Source organism: Ovis canadensis, chromosome 9 (genome assembly GCF_042477335.2).
Source record: "Ovis canadensis isolate MfBH-ARS-UI-01 breed Bighorn chromosome 9, ARS-UI_OviCan_v2, whole genome shotgun sequence".
Classification (NCBI taxonomy): domain Eukaryota; kingdom Metazoa; phylum Chordata; class Mammalia; order Artiodactyla; family Bovidae; genus Ovis; species Ovis canadensis.
In genome coordinates this window covers 31,957,807-31,972,236 of record NC_091253.1, presented here as the reverse complement: position 1 = coordinate 31,972,236, position 14,430 = coordinate 31,957,807, and the positions used below count along the sequence as shown (strand labels likewise).

Sequence of the window (14,430 nt, the reverse complement as noted above, 5' to 3'; positions counted from 1 at the left end):
TGAACCGGAAGTGGCCAAACTGGAGATGGCAAGAGTAAGCATCAACATTTTAGGAATCAGTGATCTAAAATAGAATAGAATCGGCAAATTTAATTCAGATGACCATTATATATACTACTGTGGGCAAGAATCCCTTAGAAGAAATGGAGTAGCCCTCCTAGTCAACAAGAGTCTGAAAGGCAGTACTTGGGTGCAATCTCGAAAATGACAGAATGATCTCTGTTCATTTCCAAGGCAAACCATTCACTATCACAGTGATCCAAGTCTATGCCCCAACCAGTAATGCTGAAGAAGCTGAAGCTGAATGGTTCTATGAAGACATACAAGACCTCCTAGAACTAACACCCAAAAAAGATGTCCTTTTCATTATAGGGGACTGGAATGCAAAAGTAGGATGTCAAGAGATACCAGGAGTAACAGGCAAATTTGGCCTTGGCATACAAAATGAAGCAGGGCAAAGGCTAACAGTTTTGCCAAGAGAACGCACTGGTCATAGAATACACCCTCTTCCAACAACACAAGAGAAGACTCCACACACGGACATCACCAGATGATCAATACCAAAATCAGATTGATTATATTCTTTGCAGCCAAAGATGGAGCAGCTGTACACATTAAGCAACAAAAGACTGGGGTTGACTGTGACTCAGATCATGAACTCCTGATTGCCAAATTCAGACTGAAATTAAAGAAGGTAGGGAAATTAAAGAAGGTAGACCATTCAGGTATGACCTAAATCAAATCCCTTACAATTATACAGTGGAAGTGACAAATAGACTCAAGGGATTAGATCTGATAGACAGAGTACCTGAAGAGCTACAGGCAGAGAGGTTCATGACATTGTACAGGAGGCAAGGATCAAAACCATCCCCAAGAAAAAGAACTGCAGAAGGGCAAAATGGTTGTCTGAGGATGCCTTACAAATAGCTGAGAAAAGAAGAGACACTAAAGGCACAGAAGAAAAGGAAAGATATAGTCATTTAAATGCAGAGTTCCAAAGAATAGCAAGGAGAGACACGAAAGCCTTCCTCAGTCATCAGTGCAAAGAAATAGAGGAAAACAATAGAATGGGAAAGACTAGAGATCACTTCAAGAAAATTAGAGATACCAAGGGAGCATTTCATGCAAAGACGGGCACAATAAAGGACAGAAAAATGGTATGGACCTAACAGAAGCAGAAGATATTAAGAACAGGTGCCAAGAATACACAGAACTAGATAAAAAAAAAGATCTTCATAACCCAGATAACCACAATGGTGTGATCACTCATCTAGAGCCAGACATCCTGAAATTCAAAATCAAGTGGGTCTTAGGAAGCATCACTATGAACAAAGCCAGTGGAGGTGATGGAATTCCAGTTGAGCTATTTCAAATCCTAAAATATGATGCTGTGAATGTTCTGCACTCAATATGCCAGAAAATTTGGAAAACTCAGCAGTGGTCACAAGACTGGAAAAGGTCAGTTTTCATTCCAATCCCAAAGAAAGGCAATGCCAAAGAATGTTCAAACCACCACACAATTGCACTCTCTCACATGCTAGCAAAGTAATGCTCAAAATTCTCCAACAGTCTCCAACAGTCTTCTCAAATGTATCCAATTGAGACTTCAACAATACATGAACCAAGAACTTCCAAACTGGATTTAGAAAAGGCAGAGGAACCAGAGGTCAAATTGCCAACATCTGTTGGATCATCGAAAAAGCAAGAGAGCTCCAGAAAAACATCTTAGTCTGCTTTACTGACTGCATCAAAGCCTTTTACTGTTTGGATCACAACAAACTGTAAAATTCTTAAAGAGACAGGAATACCAGACCACCTGACCTGCCTCCTGAGAAATCTGTATGTGTCAAGAAACAACAGTTAGAAAAACACATGGAACAACGGACTGGTTCCAAATTGGGAATGGAGTATATCAAGGCTGTATATCGTCACCCTGCTTATTTAACTTATATGCAGAGTACATCATGTGAAATGCCAAGCTGGATGAAGCACAAGCTGGAATCAAGATTGCCAAGAGAAATATCAATAACCTCAGATACACAGATGACACCACCCTTATGGCAGAAAGTGAAGAAGAACTAAAGAGTCTCTTGATGAAAGTGAAAAAGGAGAGTGAAAAAGTTGGCTTAAAACTCAACATTCAGAAAACGGAGATCATGGCATCCAGTCCATCACTTCATGGCAAACAGATGGGAAAACAACAGAAACAGTGAGAGACTCTATTTTGGGGGGCTCCAAAATCACTACCGATGGTGACAGCAGCCATGAAATTAAAAGACACTTGCTCCTTGGAAGGAAAGCTAAGACCAACCTAGACAGCATATTAAAAAGCAGAGACATTACTTTGCCAACAAAGGTCCATCTAGTCAAGGCTATGGTTTTTCCAGTAGTCATGTATGGATGTGAGAGTTGGACTATAAAGAAAACTGAGCACCAAAGAACTGATGCTTTTGAACCGTGGGCTTGGAGAACACTCTTGAGAATCCCTTGGACTGCAAGGAGATCCAACCAGTCAATCCTAAAGGAAATCAACTCTGATTCTTCATTGGAAGGACTGATGCTGAAGCCGAAGCTCCAATACTTTGGCCACCTGATGCGAAGAACTGACTCATTGGAAAAGACCCTGATGCTGGGAAAGATTGAAGGCAGGAAGAGAAGGGGATGACAGAGGATGAGATGGTTGGATGGCATCACCGACTCGATGGACATGAGTTTGAGCAAGCTCCGGGAGTTGGTGATGGAGAGGAGAGCCTGGCGTGCTGCAGTCCATGAGGTCGCAGAGTCGGACACGACTGAGCAACAGAACTGAACTGATACAATGTCATCTAATGTGGACTCCATGTTCAAATTTTCTTAATTGTCCCTATACTATTTTATTGTTATTTATTTTTAAAATTCAGGGTCCAATCAAGAATCATGAATTGCATTGGCTTGTGTTTTTTCCAGCTTTATTCATACACAATGGACATTTAACATTGTGTACATTTAAGGTACACAATATGATGATTAAATACACATGTATCTTATGAAATGATAACTGCAACAAACACATAAACACAACCAACACCTTACAGAGTTTACTTACTCATTATTTTTTGGTGAGAAGTGTTAGGATCTGTTCTCTTTAGCAACTTTCAACTATACAACAGAGTTATTTTTAAATACAGTCACCACGCTGTTCATTAGAACCCAGAACCTATCATCTTATAAGTAAAAGTCTTTACCCCTTAACCATCTTAATCCATTTCCTGTACCACCACCAATTGGTTGCCCCCGACAACCACCAATCTGATTTCCAGTGCTTTCAATTTTTTTATTTTTTTTATTTTTAGTTTATTATTTTAATTTAAATTTATTTATTTTAATTGGAGGCTAATTACTTTACAATACTGTATTGGTTTTGCCATACATCATCATGAATCCACCATGGGTGTACACGTGTTCCCAATCCTGAACCCCCCTCCCACCTCCTTCCCCATACCATCACTCTGGGTCATCCCAGTGCACCAGCCCCAAGCATCCTGTATCCTGCATTGAACCTAGACAGGCGATTTGTTTCTTATATGATATTACACGTTTCAATGCCATTCTCCTAAATCATCCCACCCTCTCCCTCTCCCACAGAGTCCAAAATACTGTTCTATACATCTGTGTCTCTTTTGCTCTCATATTGCATTTATAAGTGAGATAATACAGTACTTGTCTCTGACGTATGTCTCAGCGTAATGCCCTCATGATTCATCCATGTTGCTACAATTAGCAAGATTTCCTTCTTTTTATGGCTGGAAAATATTCCATCTCATGTATGTATCACATTTTCTTTATCCATTCATCCATCAATGGGCACTCAAGTTGCTTCCGTATCTTGCCTATTGTAAATAATACTGCAAGAACATGGGACTGCAAATAGCTCCAAGATACTGATTTCATCTCCTTTGGATATATATATCCAGAAGTGGGATTGCTGGAGCATATGGTAGATCTATTTTTAAGTTGTTGAGGAATCTCCATGCTGTTCTCCATAGTGGCTGCACCAGTTTACATTCCCACCAACAGTGCATAAGGGATCCCTTTTCTCCACATCCTCACCCACACTTTCTATTTCTTGTCTTTTTGATGATAACCATTCTGACAGGTGTGAGGTGGTATCTCACTGCAGTTTTAATTTGCATTCCCCTGATGCTCAGTGACGCTAAGCACCTTTTCATGTGCCATCTGTATATCTTCTTGGAAAAATATCTATTCAGATTCTCTGCCCATTTCTAAAATCAGAGTATTTGCTTTCTTGCTACAGAGTTGTACGAATTCTTTATATATTTTGGATTTTATCCTGATCAAATACATGGTTGCAAATATTTTCTCCATTATCATAGTTGCCTTTTCATTTGGTTGATCTCTTCCTTTGCTGAAGTCTGATGTAGTCCACTTATTGACTGTCAAGCATTGCACCTGGCTGTCATGTGCGTTCAGTCTCCTTAAACAGAACGTTTTCCTCATTTTTATTTGTTCTCATGATACAGACCCTTTGGAAGAGACCATGCTAGATATCTTGCAGGGTGTCCCACCATTTGACTTTATCTGTTATTTCCTCATGATTAGTTTCAGGTCAGTTCAGGCATGACTGCAGGTATGTTGTAAATTTCCACTGAATTATTCAGGAGAAAGGTAGGGTCAGTTGCCCTCATTACATACAAGTTGGATGGTTTTGGTTCAGGTGGAATCTGCCAGATCTCTCTTCTGGTCCCCTGTAGAAGGAAATGGCAACCCACTCCAGTATTCTTGCCTGGGAAATTCCACGGACAGAGGAGCCTGGTGGGCTACAGTCCATGGGGTCGCAAGAATCGGACACGACTTCACGACTAAACCACCACCACCCACCTTCATGCCTAGTCGATGCACACTTATATCAAAGTCTGAGAAGCCTTGTTAGTGTGGGCTACAGACCAGCTGCACTGGTTTTCCCTGGGAACTTTCCAGAAATGCAGCTCTAAAGTGCCTCACTCTGAAACGGAGAGTGTCGATACCTTTCTATTACTCTTCTGGTGCACCGCATTCCTTCCATAGAGGAGAATCATAACATGGTGAAGAGAGCGCCACCTAGTGGGTGGAGGACTCCTGTGTGAGCCCAACTCCGCCACCTTAGTTTCAAGATCCTGGGTAAGTCACATAACCTCTGAGCATCTGCCATTGATTTATGAAAGGGAGATACTGGGCACCTTCTCTTCAAGCATGAACAGACACTTGATGTTAGCCTGTTTCCTAGAAAGTGAACCTGGTGTACCTGTGGTCCTTGTTGTTCCCAGCATACAGTCTCATGGCTTCCCAGAGATCGGATGCTGTGGGTTGCTGTGTCCACCCCTCGGCTTCTTCACTCTGCTTGAACAGTTTGACAGTGTCATAAAAAAGAGAGTCAGGAAGAAATCAAGGAGTTTATAAAATGAAAAATCAAATGAGATTATTAGAAAGGGAAGGGGGCCATGGATTTGGGGGGAGGGTGCAAGAAGAAGGCAGACTCAATACGGTTGAGAGGAGAAGCAAGAAAGAGACAACATTTAGTGAAGTCTACCATGGTGCTGGTGGGGGTCATGGAGAGGATGTGACCCATGAGCTGGCTCCTAATCCCTCTAGTGCTGGGACTCTATCCTCTGCCCACTGTTCCCACAGCGGGAGCATGTTGAAGGGTGCAGTCTTGAGTGAGCGTGTGTTGTTGAAACCATCTGGATGGTGTATGTTACTGTATCCCACGAAGGCCTTTATATAAACCTTTAAGATGCTGGAAGGCAGTGTAAATATCTACCTCTCTTGCTGCCTATGACAAGCCTCATATAAAAGTTCTCTGATTCTTAAGCCCAACACCTACTCATCCAGAGTGGCTTGCTTTTTTCTTGGGTCTCTCCTTGCCATCCATGTACTCGACCAATTTCAGGTTTCACCTGAGGTTGCAAATCAACACAATTCAATGTTTAGGGGTTTAATATTATCACCTTGATTAAATTTCACAGCAATCCTGAGGGGCAGGCATTATTATCTACATATCAGAAATAAAGAAACTGAAATCCAAGAAAGTTGAGCAAATTGCTCTAGGTCACAAAAGCAAGGAAACAGCAAACCCATGTCTGACTCCAAAGACCATGCTCTGACCCATGAGAAAGAATGATACAATATAGATCACCTCAAACCTGTCAAGATGACTATTATCACAAAAAAAAAACAAGACACAGCAAGTATTCGTGAGGATGTGGAGAAATAGCAAGCCTTATATATTGTTGGAAAGTGAAAGTGTCAGTCACTCAGTCAGGTCTGACTCTGTGACAGGCTCCTCTGTCTGTGGAATTCTCCAGGAAAGAATACTGGAGTGGGTAGCCATTCCCTTCTCTGAGGATCTTCCTGACCCAGGGATCAAACCTGGGTCTCCTGTACTGCAGGCAGATTCTTTACCATCTGAGCCACCTGGGAAGCATGAGTTTGAACAAACTCAGGGTCATAAGTTTGAGCAAACCCCTGGCGATAGTGAAGGACAGGGAAGCCTTGATTGCCGCAGTCCCTGGGGTCCATGAGATCACAAAGAGTCACACATGACTTAGTGACAACAACAAACAGTGCTGGTGGAAAAGCAAAATGGTGCAGCTGGAAAGCAACATGGAAGTTCCTCAAAAATTAAAAGTAGAACTACCATGTGATTCAGCAGCCCCACTTCTGAGTATTTACTCAAAATATTATTATCAAGATCTCAGAGATATTAGCACTTCTATGCTTATTGAAATACTACTCACATCAGCCAAGGTGTGGAAACATCCTAAATGTCCATCCACAGATGAATGGATAAAGAAAATGGAATACCATTCAGTCTTAAGGGGATTCTGCAGTATGTGACAACACAGATGGGCCTTGAGGGCATTACGCTAAATGAAATAAGACATTCACAGAATGACAAGCACTGCAAGAGTCTGCTTACATGAGGATCTAAAATAGTCAAATTCAGGGAGTGAAAGGGTGATACGGTGGTTACTAGGAGCTGGAGGGAGGGAGGAATAGAGGGTGACCAGCCAACAGGCAACCCACTCCAGTGTTCTTGCCTGGAGAATCCCAGGGACAGGGGAGCCTGGTGGGCTGCCATCTATGGGGTCACACAGAGTCGGACACGACCGAAGTGACTTAGCAGCAGCAGCAGCAGCCAATAGGCATTAAGTGCCAGTTAAGCAAGGGGAGCGATCAGCTGTACAACCCTGTAGCTACAGTCAACAACAACAGGTTGTACACTTAAACATTTGTTAAGAGAGTAGATTGCATGTTAAGTGTTCTTATCACAGTAAAATAAAATTTTTAAGAAAGAATGAGAACTCAAAATCCTTGGTTCTCAATAATGAGAAGGAACTGACAAAACTGAAGAAGAAAATGCAAGGGGGAAATTAGTAGGGTAAGAAAAAAAGTGAGGCTGAACCGAGGTGGTGAATAAGACCAACACCTTGTGGGAAATGAGGAAGAATGGCATACACGGAGGCAGGAAAAGAGGAGAATGGGGTGAATGGAGCCAGAGAAACACAATAGTGGAGAGAACTGAATCCAGCATTGTCCAGAAAAGAAAAACAAAGTGCCGCCAGTAATGAATTAGTAAGTTGTAGCCTTGGTGGAGGTGCTGTTCAAGGGACTCCTTCGGCCTGGGATGGAAGGTCGACCAGATGGCCAAGCTCTGAGATGGCTGCCAATACTAACATTATTATTAAATTATATTAAAATATTACTAACATATTATTAGACTGTATGTTCTATAGGGGCAGAGATTAGACTGTTTTGTTTTGCTGGATTTTGTTTACTGCTATAATCCCAACATCTAGAAGAATGCCAGGCACAGAGAAGGCATTTATATTGACTGAGTAACATTAATAACACAAATAACACAAAATAACACAAATGACTATTATCGAGCATTTCTTCTATGTAAGGTACTCTTAGCTCCAGAAGAGTCTATACTGATCACATTTTTTAGATGAAGAAGTTGAAACTCGGAGATCCAGCAACTTTCCCAAGACCGTACCAGCAAAGCAAGCTTGGGAAATTAAGTTTCTCTTCCTTCAAAGACTTGCGAAGACTCTGCCTTACTAATGAGGGGTCTCGGTGAGAGGCCAGCGTCTCTCCTCCACCTTGAGGACTGCAGATCCTTTAGTCAATACACTAAGTCCACCAGCCAGGCCCTTCTTTACCTTCCAGAGCAGCTGCCGGGTCCGAGAGCCCCACCTCTCAGCCTTGGGGCCAGTCCACCTCAGAATGCGATCAGTGTGCCTGCCTCTCTTATGAGCACTTCCCCTTGGTCTGTCAGCAGGTGGGTGACTGGTCACCCCCACTGGTCTGGGAGAGGCAGGACAGCAGGATCCCAAGATGAAGCCAGCAATTTCCCACTAACAGGCCCGGAAGCGGGAGTCCCCAGACAGCCACAGTGGCAGAAGGGTATGACTTATAAGGAGATTCTAGTTCAGAGTCAACTAATAAATGCTTCATGCCTACTAGTAGGCTCATTTCATTCATAGACCCTACTTTCTTTAGCCTAAAAACCCACCTGGTGATGGGGCAGTGTGATCACCCCCAATTTATGGGTCTTGCCCAACCTGGCTCATGCAGGTCTCTTCACTTAGAGACTGAAGCCAGAGTCCAGAGGTGAACTTCAAGTCCAGCCCATTTTCTACAATATTGGAATCCTTTTCAGCCATGCAGCTTAAGATACAGAAAAGAGATCAGCCTTGCTGAGCTCAGAGTGTGGTCTCCGACCTTTGCCTTTACCCCTTGTCCACCTTAGAACTTCTGAGCGTAGTTCTCATCATTGACCTTCCACGATGCTGACCACTTATTATTGCTGTGAAGACAGTCACATACACCATGCAGAACAAAGTCTCAGTGAGCCTGAGAGCATTCTTTCACTCGTCCATTCAGCAAATGCTTACTGGGTATCCACCAGGAGCCCAGCAAGCCTGCGGGGGACTGAGGTTGCTAAGGAACAATGCAGTTCCTCCTCAAAGGAGCTCTCAGTCCGTGTAGGGGAGATGAGCAAGCAGATCAGTCCGGTGCAGAATCTTACGGTTAGGATGCTGCCAAGGACGGGCCATTCTAACCAGCTGGCGGGTCAGGGAGAAACTTCCCCAGAGGAGGTGACCCAAGAACTCAGCCAGGGTAAAAGCGAATAGCCAGGAGAAAGCAAGGGATGGGCATTTAAGACAAGGGGAGCAGGGGCGGTGGGATGGGGGTGGAGGGTCTTCGATGTTCACATTTGCTATATTCTCTGCCTTTAGGATGGAAGCAAGAAATCACATCTCATGGGTCTGGTTCATTTTTGAGTTTGTTTGCTTTTTTTAAGCATGCACTAGTCTGTGAGACCACGATTAGCCCAATATCTTGGCTCTCCTGTGCCATTAACCACCGCCCAGAATAAGATAATGGCTGCTTTAAAGCAGGAATTTCAGTGCCTTGCAAAATCCTGAATCAATGAAAGGTTTGGTTTTGTTCACTTGACTGGGCTTGCTCCTCAGCGGGAGGGAAGGTGTACAATGCCTCTGCTAACGAGCTGAAATTCAAGTGTCAGGAGCCCAAACCCGACCCTACAGGGTTTTACTGTGGAATGCCCAATTGATCAAAATTCCAATCCTGGCACCAAGGAGGCCACGTTCTGTCTCCCCAACACTGCAGTTCCCTGGGCTTTGAGCAGCCCCTGCTTCGATTCCAGATCCATTTCCAGGCATTTGCCAACTATGAGCTAGGAAGGGGAGGCAGAGACATGACAGAGTCATCTGTTACCAAGGGGGCAAGGGGCACCCAGGGATGCCTCGTGAAATTCCCAGAGTCCCAAAATTGTTGGCAGAGGGTCATAACTGGGATCCCAACTTAGAAACAAGAGATGACCCCCAGCATTCAAATGTGAGCTCCAGAAACTCAACCACATGACCCTGGACAAGTGGTTCCATCTGTTTTGGCTTCCATATTCTCATCCATCAAATACAGGTAACAATTCCCACATCATGAAACTGCAGCAAGAATTAAATGAAATAAATAATTTGCATGTGCAAAAGTACCTAGCTAGGTATGCAATTCTTCTTTCTTCCACAATGTAAAATTTTCCTGGATCTTCTCTGGGAAACGAGGTTACATAAAGGCATTCCCAAACCTGCTTCCAAGTGAGGGAATAATTCTAGAGGATAAAATCGGGCCTTAGCTATCCCCTCCCCAGAATGTCCAAGATGGGGCGAGAGTGCTGGCTGGGAAAGGTGAAGGAAGAGGGAGCCCACACACTCCAGTGGGACCCCAGGTTCAGAAGTCAGCAAGTATGTACAGAACACCATCTGTGCCAAAAGGATGTGTGAGGTCGTGCATGCTTGTGTGCACTCAGGTAATTTGTGTGCCTTATTATCGCATATTCCAGTATTATCATCAGTTCAATTTGACTAAATACAGCACTAGAGACAGAGATGAATATATTTTAATCCCTTTTTATCAACTGATGAAAGCAAACAGAAGAGCAACTGCTAAGCTTTCTCTCCAGCCACTAACGCCTGCAAATACATGCAGACCTGGATGCCAAAGGCTAGATTCCCCCCGCCCCCAACACACACACACACACACACAAACAACCCATATTCCTGGTTGGATGCCATTGGTGCCTCAGTTTCAGGCAGGCTTCAGGAACCTCTCGGATGAAACCTGTTGCCAAGCCTGAGGTCCTGTGCGGAGGCCCCCACCTGGTGGTCAAATCTGGAACTGCCTTTCCAACCAAGGAAGATTGGCAGGTAGTGTTTAACTCCAAGGCTCCCTGAACTCCTTTCCACCCATTAGTCGGCGGTCAATTGGAGAAGGACAGGGAGGAATATTCACTGCTAAAAGCACAGCAGAAGGGTCAAGGTCTTGGTCATTTCCCCGCCAAAACCCTGGTAATGGCACAGCTTCCTAAGGAGCAGCCATCAGAATGACTAAGCCACAGACAGGAAGCAAGGGGTACCTGGAAGTGCCCTGCCAGCCCGGCGCGGGTGGGGCGGGGGCGGGGGTGGGGGTGGGGGTCGGGGTCGGGCGGGGGATGCATGTTGACAACCCTGACTTCCCCTTCTGAGAAAGCAGCCACCACTGTCATCCTCCCCTTCCCAAACACAGCAGGATTTTTTATCCAGAGCATTGGGCGCAAAAGAAGTTCCATCTTCCTGCTCATCACGCATTTACATCCTGGCTAGAAACAGACTCTTTCCAGGGGAAGGGTGCTTGGGGGCAAAGCTTCAGCCCAGGCCCCTTCACACTCCCTCTGCCCCCACCCAGCCACAGCAAGAGACGGGAAGGAGTTGAGGTGGAGGGGATGATGAGACCAAATTATGGAGATGTTTCCGCCAAAATTATCCCTGGCCCTCATCGACTGGCAAGGTGAAGCCCCCACCCCTCATTCCAGGCTTAGAGCTGGAGAATCTTAGTTTCCCCCTCATCCCTTTCTCTCATTAACTTCCCTATAAAGAACCCCAAAAGATGCACGTTGGCCAGCCTCAGTCCCCAAATGGAGCAAACCACGTTCCTTTCCACACCAGAATGGAGCCCGAAAAAGGGTAGCACAAGCAAGCAATCGATAGCCGCGCTCACACTCACACTCACACACACACTCACCCCTCTGTGGGCAGTGTACCACTCCCATCCCAACTGCAGGATGTATCATCTAAACTCAGCAGCGATCCCAAGTAGAAGGGACCCACCCCGAGCAGAAACACAGAGCGCAAGGGAGGATCCGCTTTATCCCGTTCAACCTCCTCTTTAATTAAGCAAAACCACAGAATTCTTTTAAGCTTGGGTACCAACATCCGGAGATGGTGCCACAAACGCGCACCCGCGCGCGCACACGGAGGTGCCAATTCGATCTCCAAATCAGCTGAGGAGCCACGCGTGGATTTTTTTTTAAGCCCTAGGGTTCAACTACCAGGTGTCCAACACCCTGAGAGTGGCCCATAGACACACAGGCATGCACAGCAGAGGGCAGGCTACTCTCCAATTCGGGGGACGGGCGCCCCTGGACTTGGAAGCCCCAGAGCCGTCCTCGGCTCCAACTCACACCCCGAACCCCCCCACCTCACGCACCGCCTCCGAGGGGCGCCCGGGGAGGCCCGGTACTCACACGAGCGCGTGGTAGAGCAGCGCCCAGCCCCGCGGTCTCTCGAGGGCGTCGTAGATCAAAGTTTGGATGCGTCTGTACTTGGCGTTGTTCCTCTTGACTGGGCGGCTCAGGGGCGTCTTGGCCAGGAGCCCGATGCCCTGCGGGGTCCTCCGCTGCCCTTCGTCTCGGCCGCCGCCCTCCAGCAGCAGGGTCCCGTCTTTGTCAGCTCCGGCTCCCAGCGCCAAGGTGACTTGTTCCACGTCGCCCGGCGCTAGCCCCACTTTCCGCTCCTCGTCGCCGGCCGCCGCGTCCCCTCCGGCCGGGTTAGCGGCCCCGCCGCCTCCGCCGCCCCCGTCGCCGCCGCCGCCAGCCGCCCTGCGCGCCTTGAGCCCCATCTGCCTCGCCCCCGCCGGCCGCTTCGCCTTCTCCGCTGCTGCTCGGGGAAGAAGGGGCGCTCGGGCTGCGTGGAAGAGGCGGCGGCGGCGGCTGCAAGCCCGGGAACTCCAATGCCATGATCCGCGCGCCCCTCCCCACCCGCCCCCCCCTCCCAAAAGCAGGCTAAGGCGGGGCCCCGGGGGGCACGGGGAAAGGGTCACATCCCGCGCGGTTCCGCCGCGGGACCCCGAGGGGCGCGGGCCGGGGGCTGCGGGAAGCGGGCGAGGGCGCGCAAGGCTGGCGCGGAGGCGCTAGGGCGCGCGGCAGCTGGGGCCCGGCACCGGCGCTCCCGGGCGGCGGCGGCGGCGGCGGCACCCGGGCCGGCGAGCCCGAGACAGCATCGCAGTTTATTTACAAGCCCGGGGCCAGCCGCCCTCCCTCCCTCCCGCCCGCCACACGCGCCGCCGCCGCCGCCGCCTCCTCCCGCCTCCGCGCTCCCCCCCGCGCTCCTCCCCGCCCGCTCCAGCCTCAGCCTCGCTCCGGCGGCGGCAGCAGCGGCGAGCGAGCGCGCCGCGGGCCGAGCGCACGCCGCCTCCCTCCCGCCCTCGCCGGGGTGGGGCCCCATTGTCCCGCCCCGTCGCGGCCGGAGGCCCACGGCGGCGCCCCGCCCCTCCCCGCGCCCCTACCCCGCGCGCCCCGCGGCCCGGGATCGCCCGTGCGCGCGGCTGCGGCTGCGGTGCGGGACTCCCCGCGCTCCCGTGGGCGTTGGGGCTTTCCCCGATCTGGGCGTAGGGGGAAAAGACGAAAAGAGCAGGAGGGACGGGGAGGGTGGGAGGGGGGTCTTGGTCTCTTTTTACGGATATTGCATCTTCAGATTTTTCTAGTCACCTCCCAACCCAGCTTCTTGGCTAGGGGAGTAAAATCCAAGTTGCTGGGGTGGCCAAGGCGGAGCGAACCGGGACCCCACCCGCTCGGGGGCAGCGATGCTCCTGGCTCTGCGTTTGTGGTTCGTTCTGCTCTCACGCCCCTGGACCTTGAATGGCACCTCCGCCAGCTAGCGTGAGCAGAGGGCGAAGAAATAGGACACGGGGAATCGGTTTCGCTCCTAACTTGTGCTCTTGGCAGGTCCTTCCCTCTCTTGAGTTTCTGCTCATTCATTCAGTGACTAAACCCACGTGAGGTCCTTGTGCTCAGAGAGCTTGCCTTCTCGAAAAGTGGAAAACAATAACAGCGAAGCACACGGGACCGGCATAATTTCCTCTGTTGGTAATTCAAGGAGGAAAGAAAATAGGCGTGCAGGGCTAGAAGCGGGGAATTTCTTTAAATTGTCTGTCCCTGGGAGGCCTCACCGTGGAGGAGATATTTTGGAGGCGAGGTGAAGTGAAATGGCAGGCTGGAGCAACTACGGAAATGTCCGGAAGTGCCTTCCAGGCAGCAGAACAGTAAGCGCAAAGGTGGAGGGCGGCTTGAGCTTCCTGAGCTCCAGGGAGAGAAGAGGAAGGTGAGGCCTCAGGTGGGGGGAGGGGGGGAGGGGGTGGACTATATCTTGTTAATTCACTAGGGTCTTGCCCTTTGAACCTGACTCCCTCCCTCCCTCCCTCCCACCGTGCCCATCACCGTTAGAGGAAACCCTTCATTCCAGCTCCCCTGGTACCTTGTGCTGCGTGCTAAGTCAGTTCAGTCGTGTCCGACTCTTTGTGACCCAAAGGACTGTAGCCCATCAGGCTCCTCTGTCCATGGGATTCTCCAGGCAAGAATCCTGGAGTGGGTTGCCATGCCCTCCTCCAGGGGATCTTCCTGACCCAGGGATCCAACCAGTGTCTGTTGAGTCTCCTGCCTTGGCAGGCGAGTTCTTTACCACTAGCGCCCCCTGGGAAGTACCTGGTGCCTCCTTTGTTTTCCCCTCTTTCCCTCCTGTAAGCTGGCTTGGGTGGAAGGGAGGGGCTGTGAGC

The 14,430-nt window shown here is 48.5% G+C and overlaps 1 protein-coding gene across 1 annotated transcript in view; it reads right to left on the bottom strand.

The window, feature by feature from the left end:
- Positions 1-12,498, bottom strand: part of KCNQ3 (potassium voltage-gated channel subfamily Q member 3) — a 290,783-nt gene extending 278,285 nt beyond the window's left edge. Inside the window, exon 1 of the mRNA XM_069600947.1 lies at positions 12,125-12,498. Coding sequence (XP_069457048.1) covers positions 12,125-12,498 — 374 coding nt within the window. The remainder of the gene's footprint in view (positions 1-12,124) is intronic.
- Between the last annotated feature and the right edge of the window lie 1,932 nt (positions 12,499-14,430).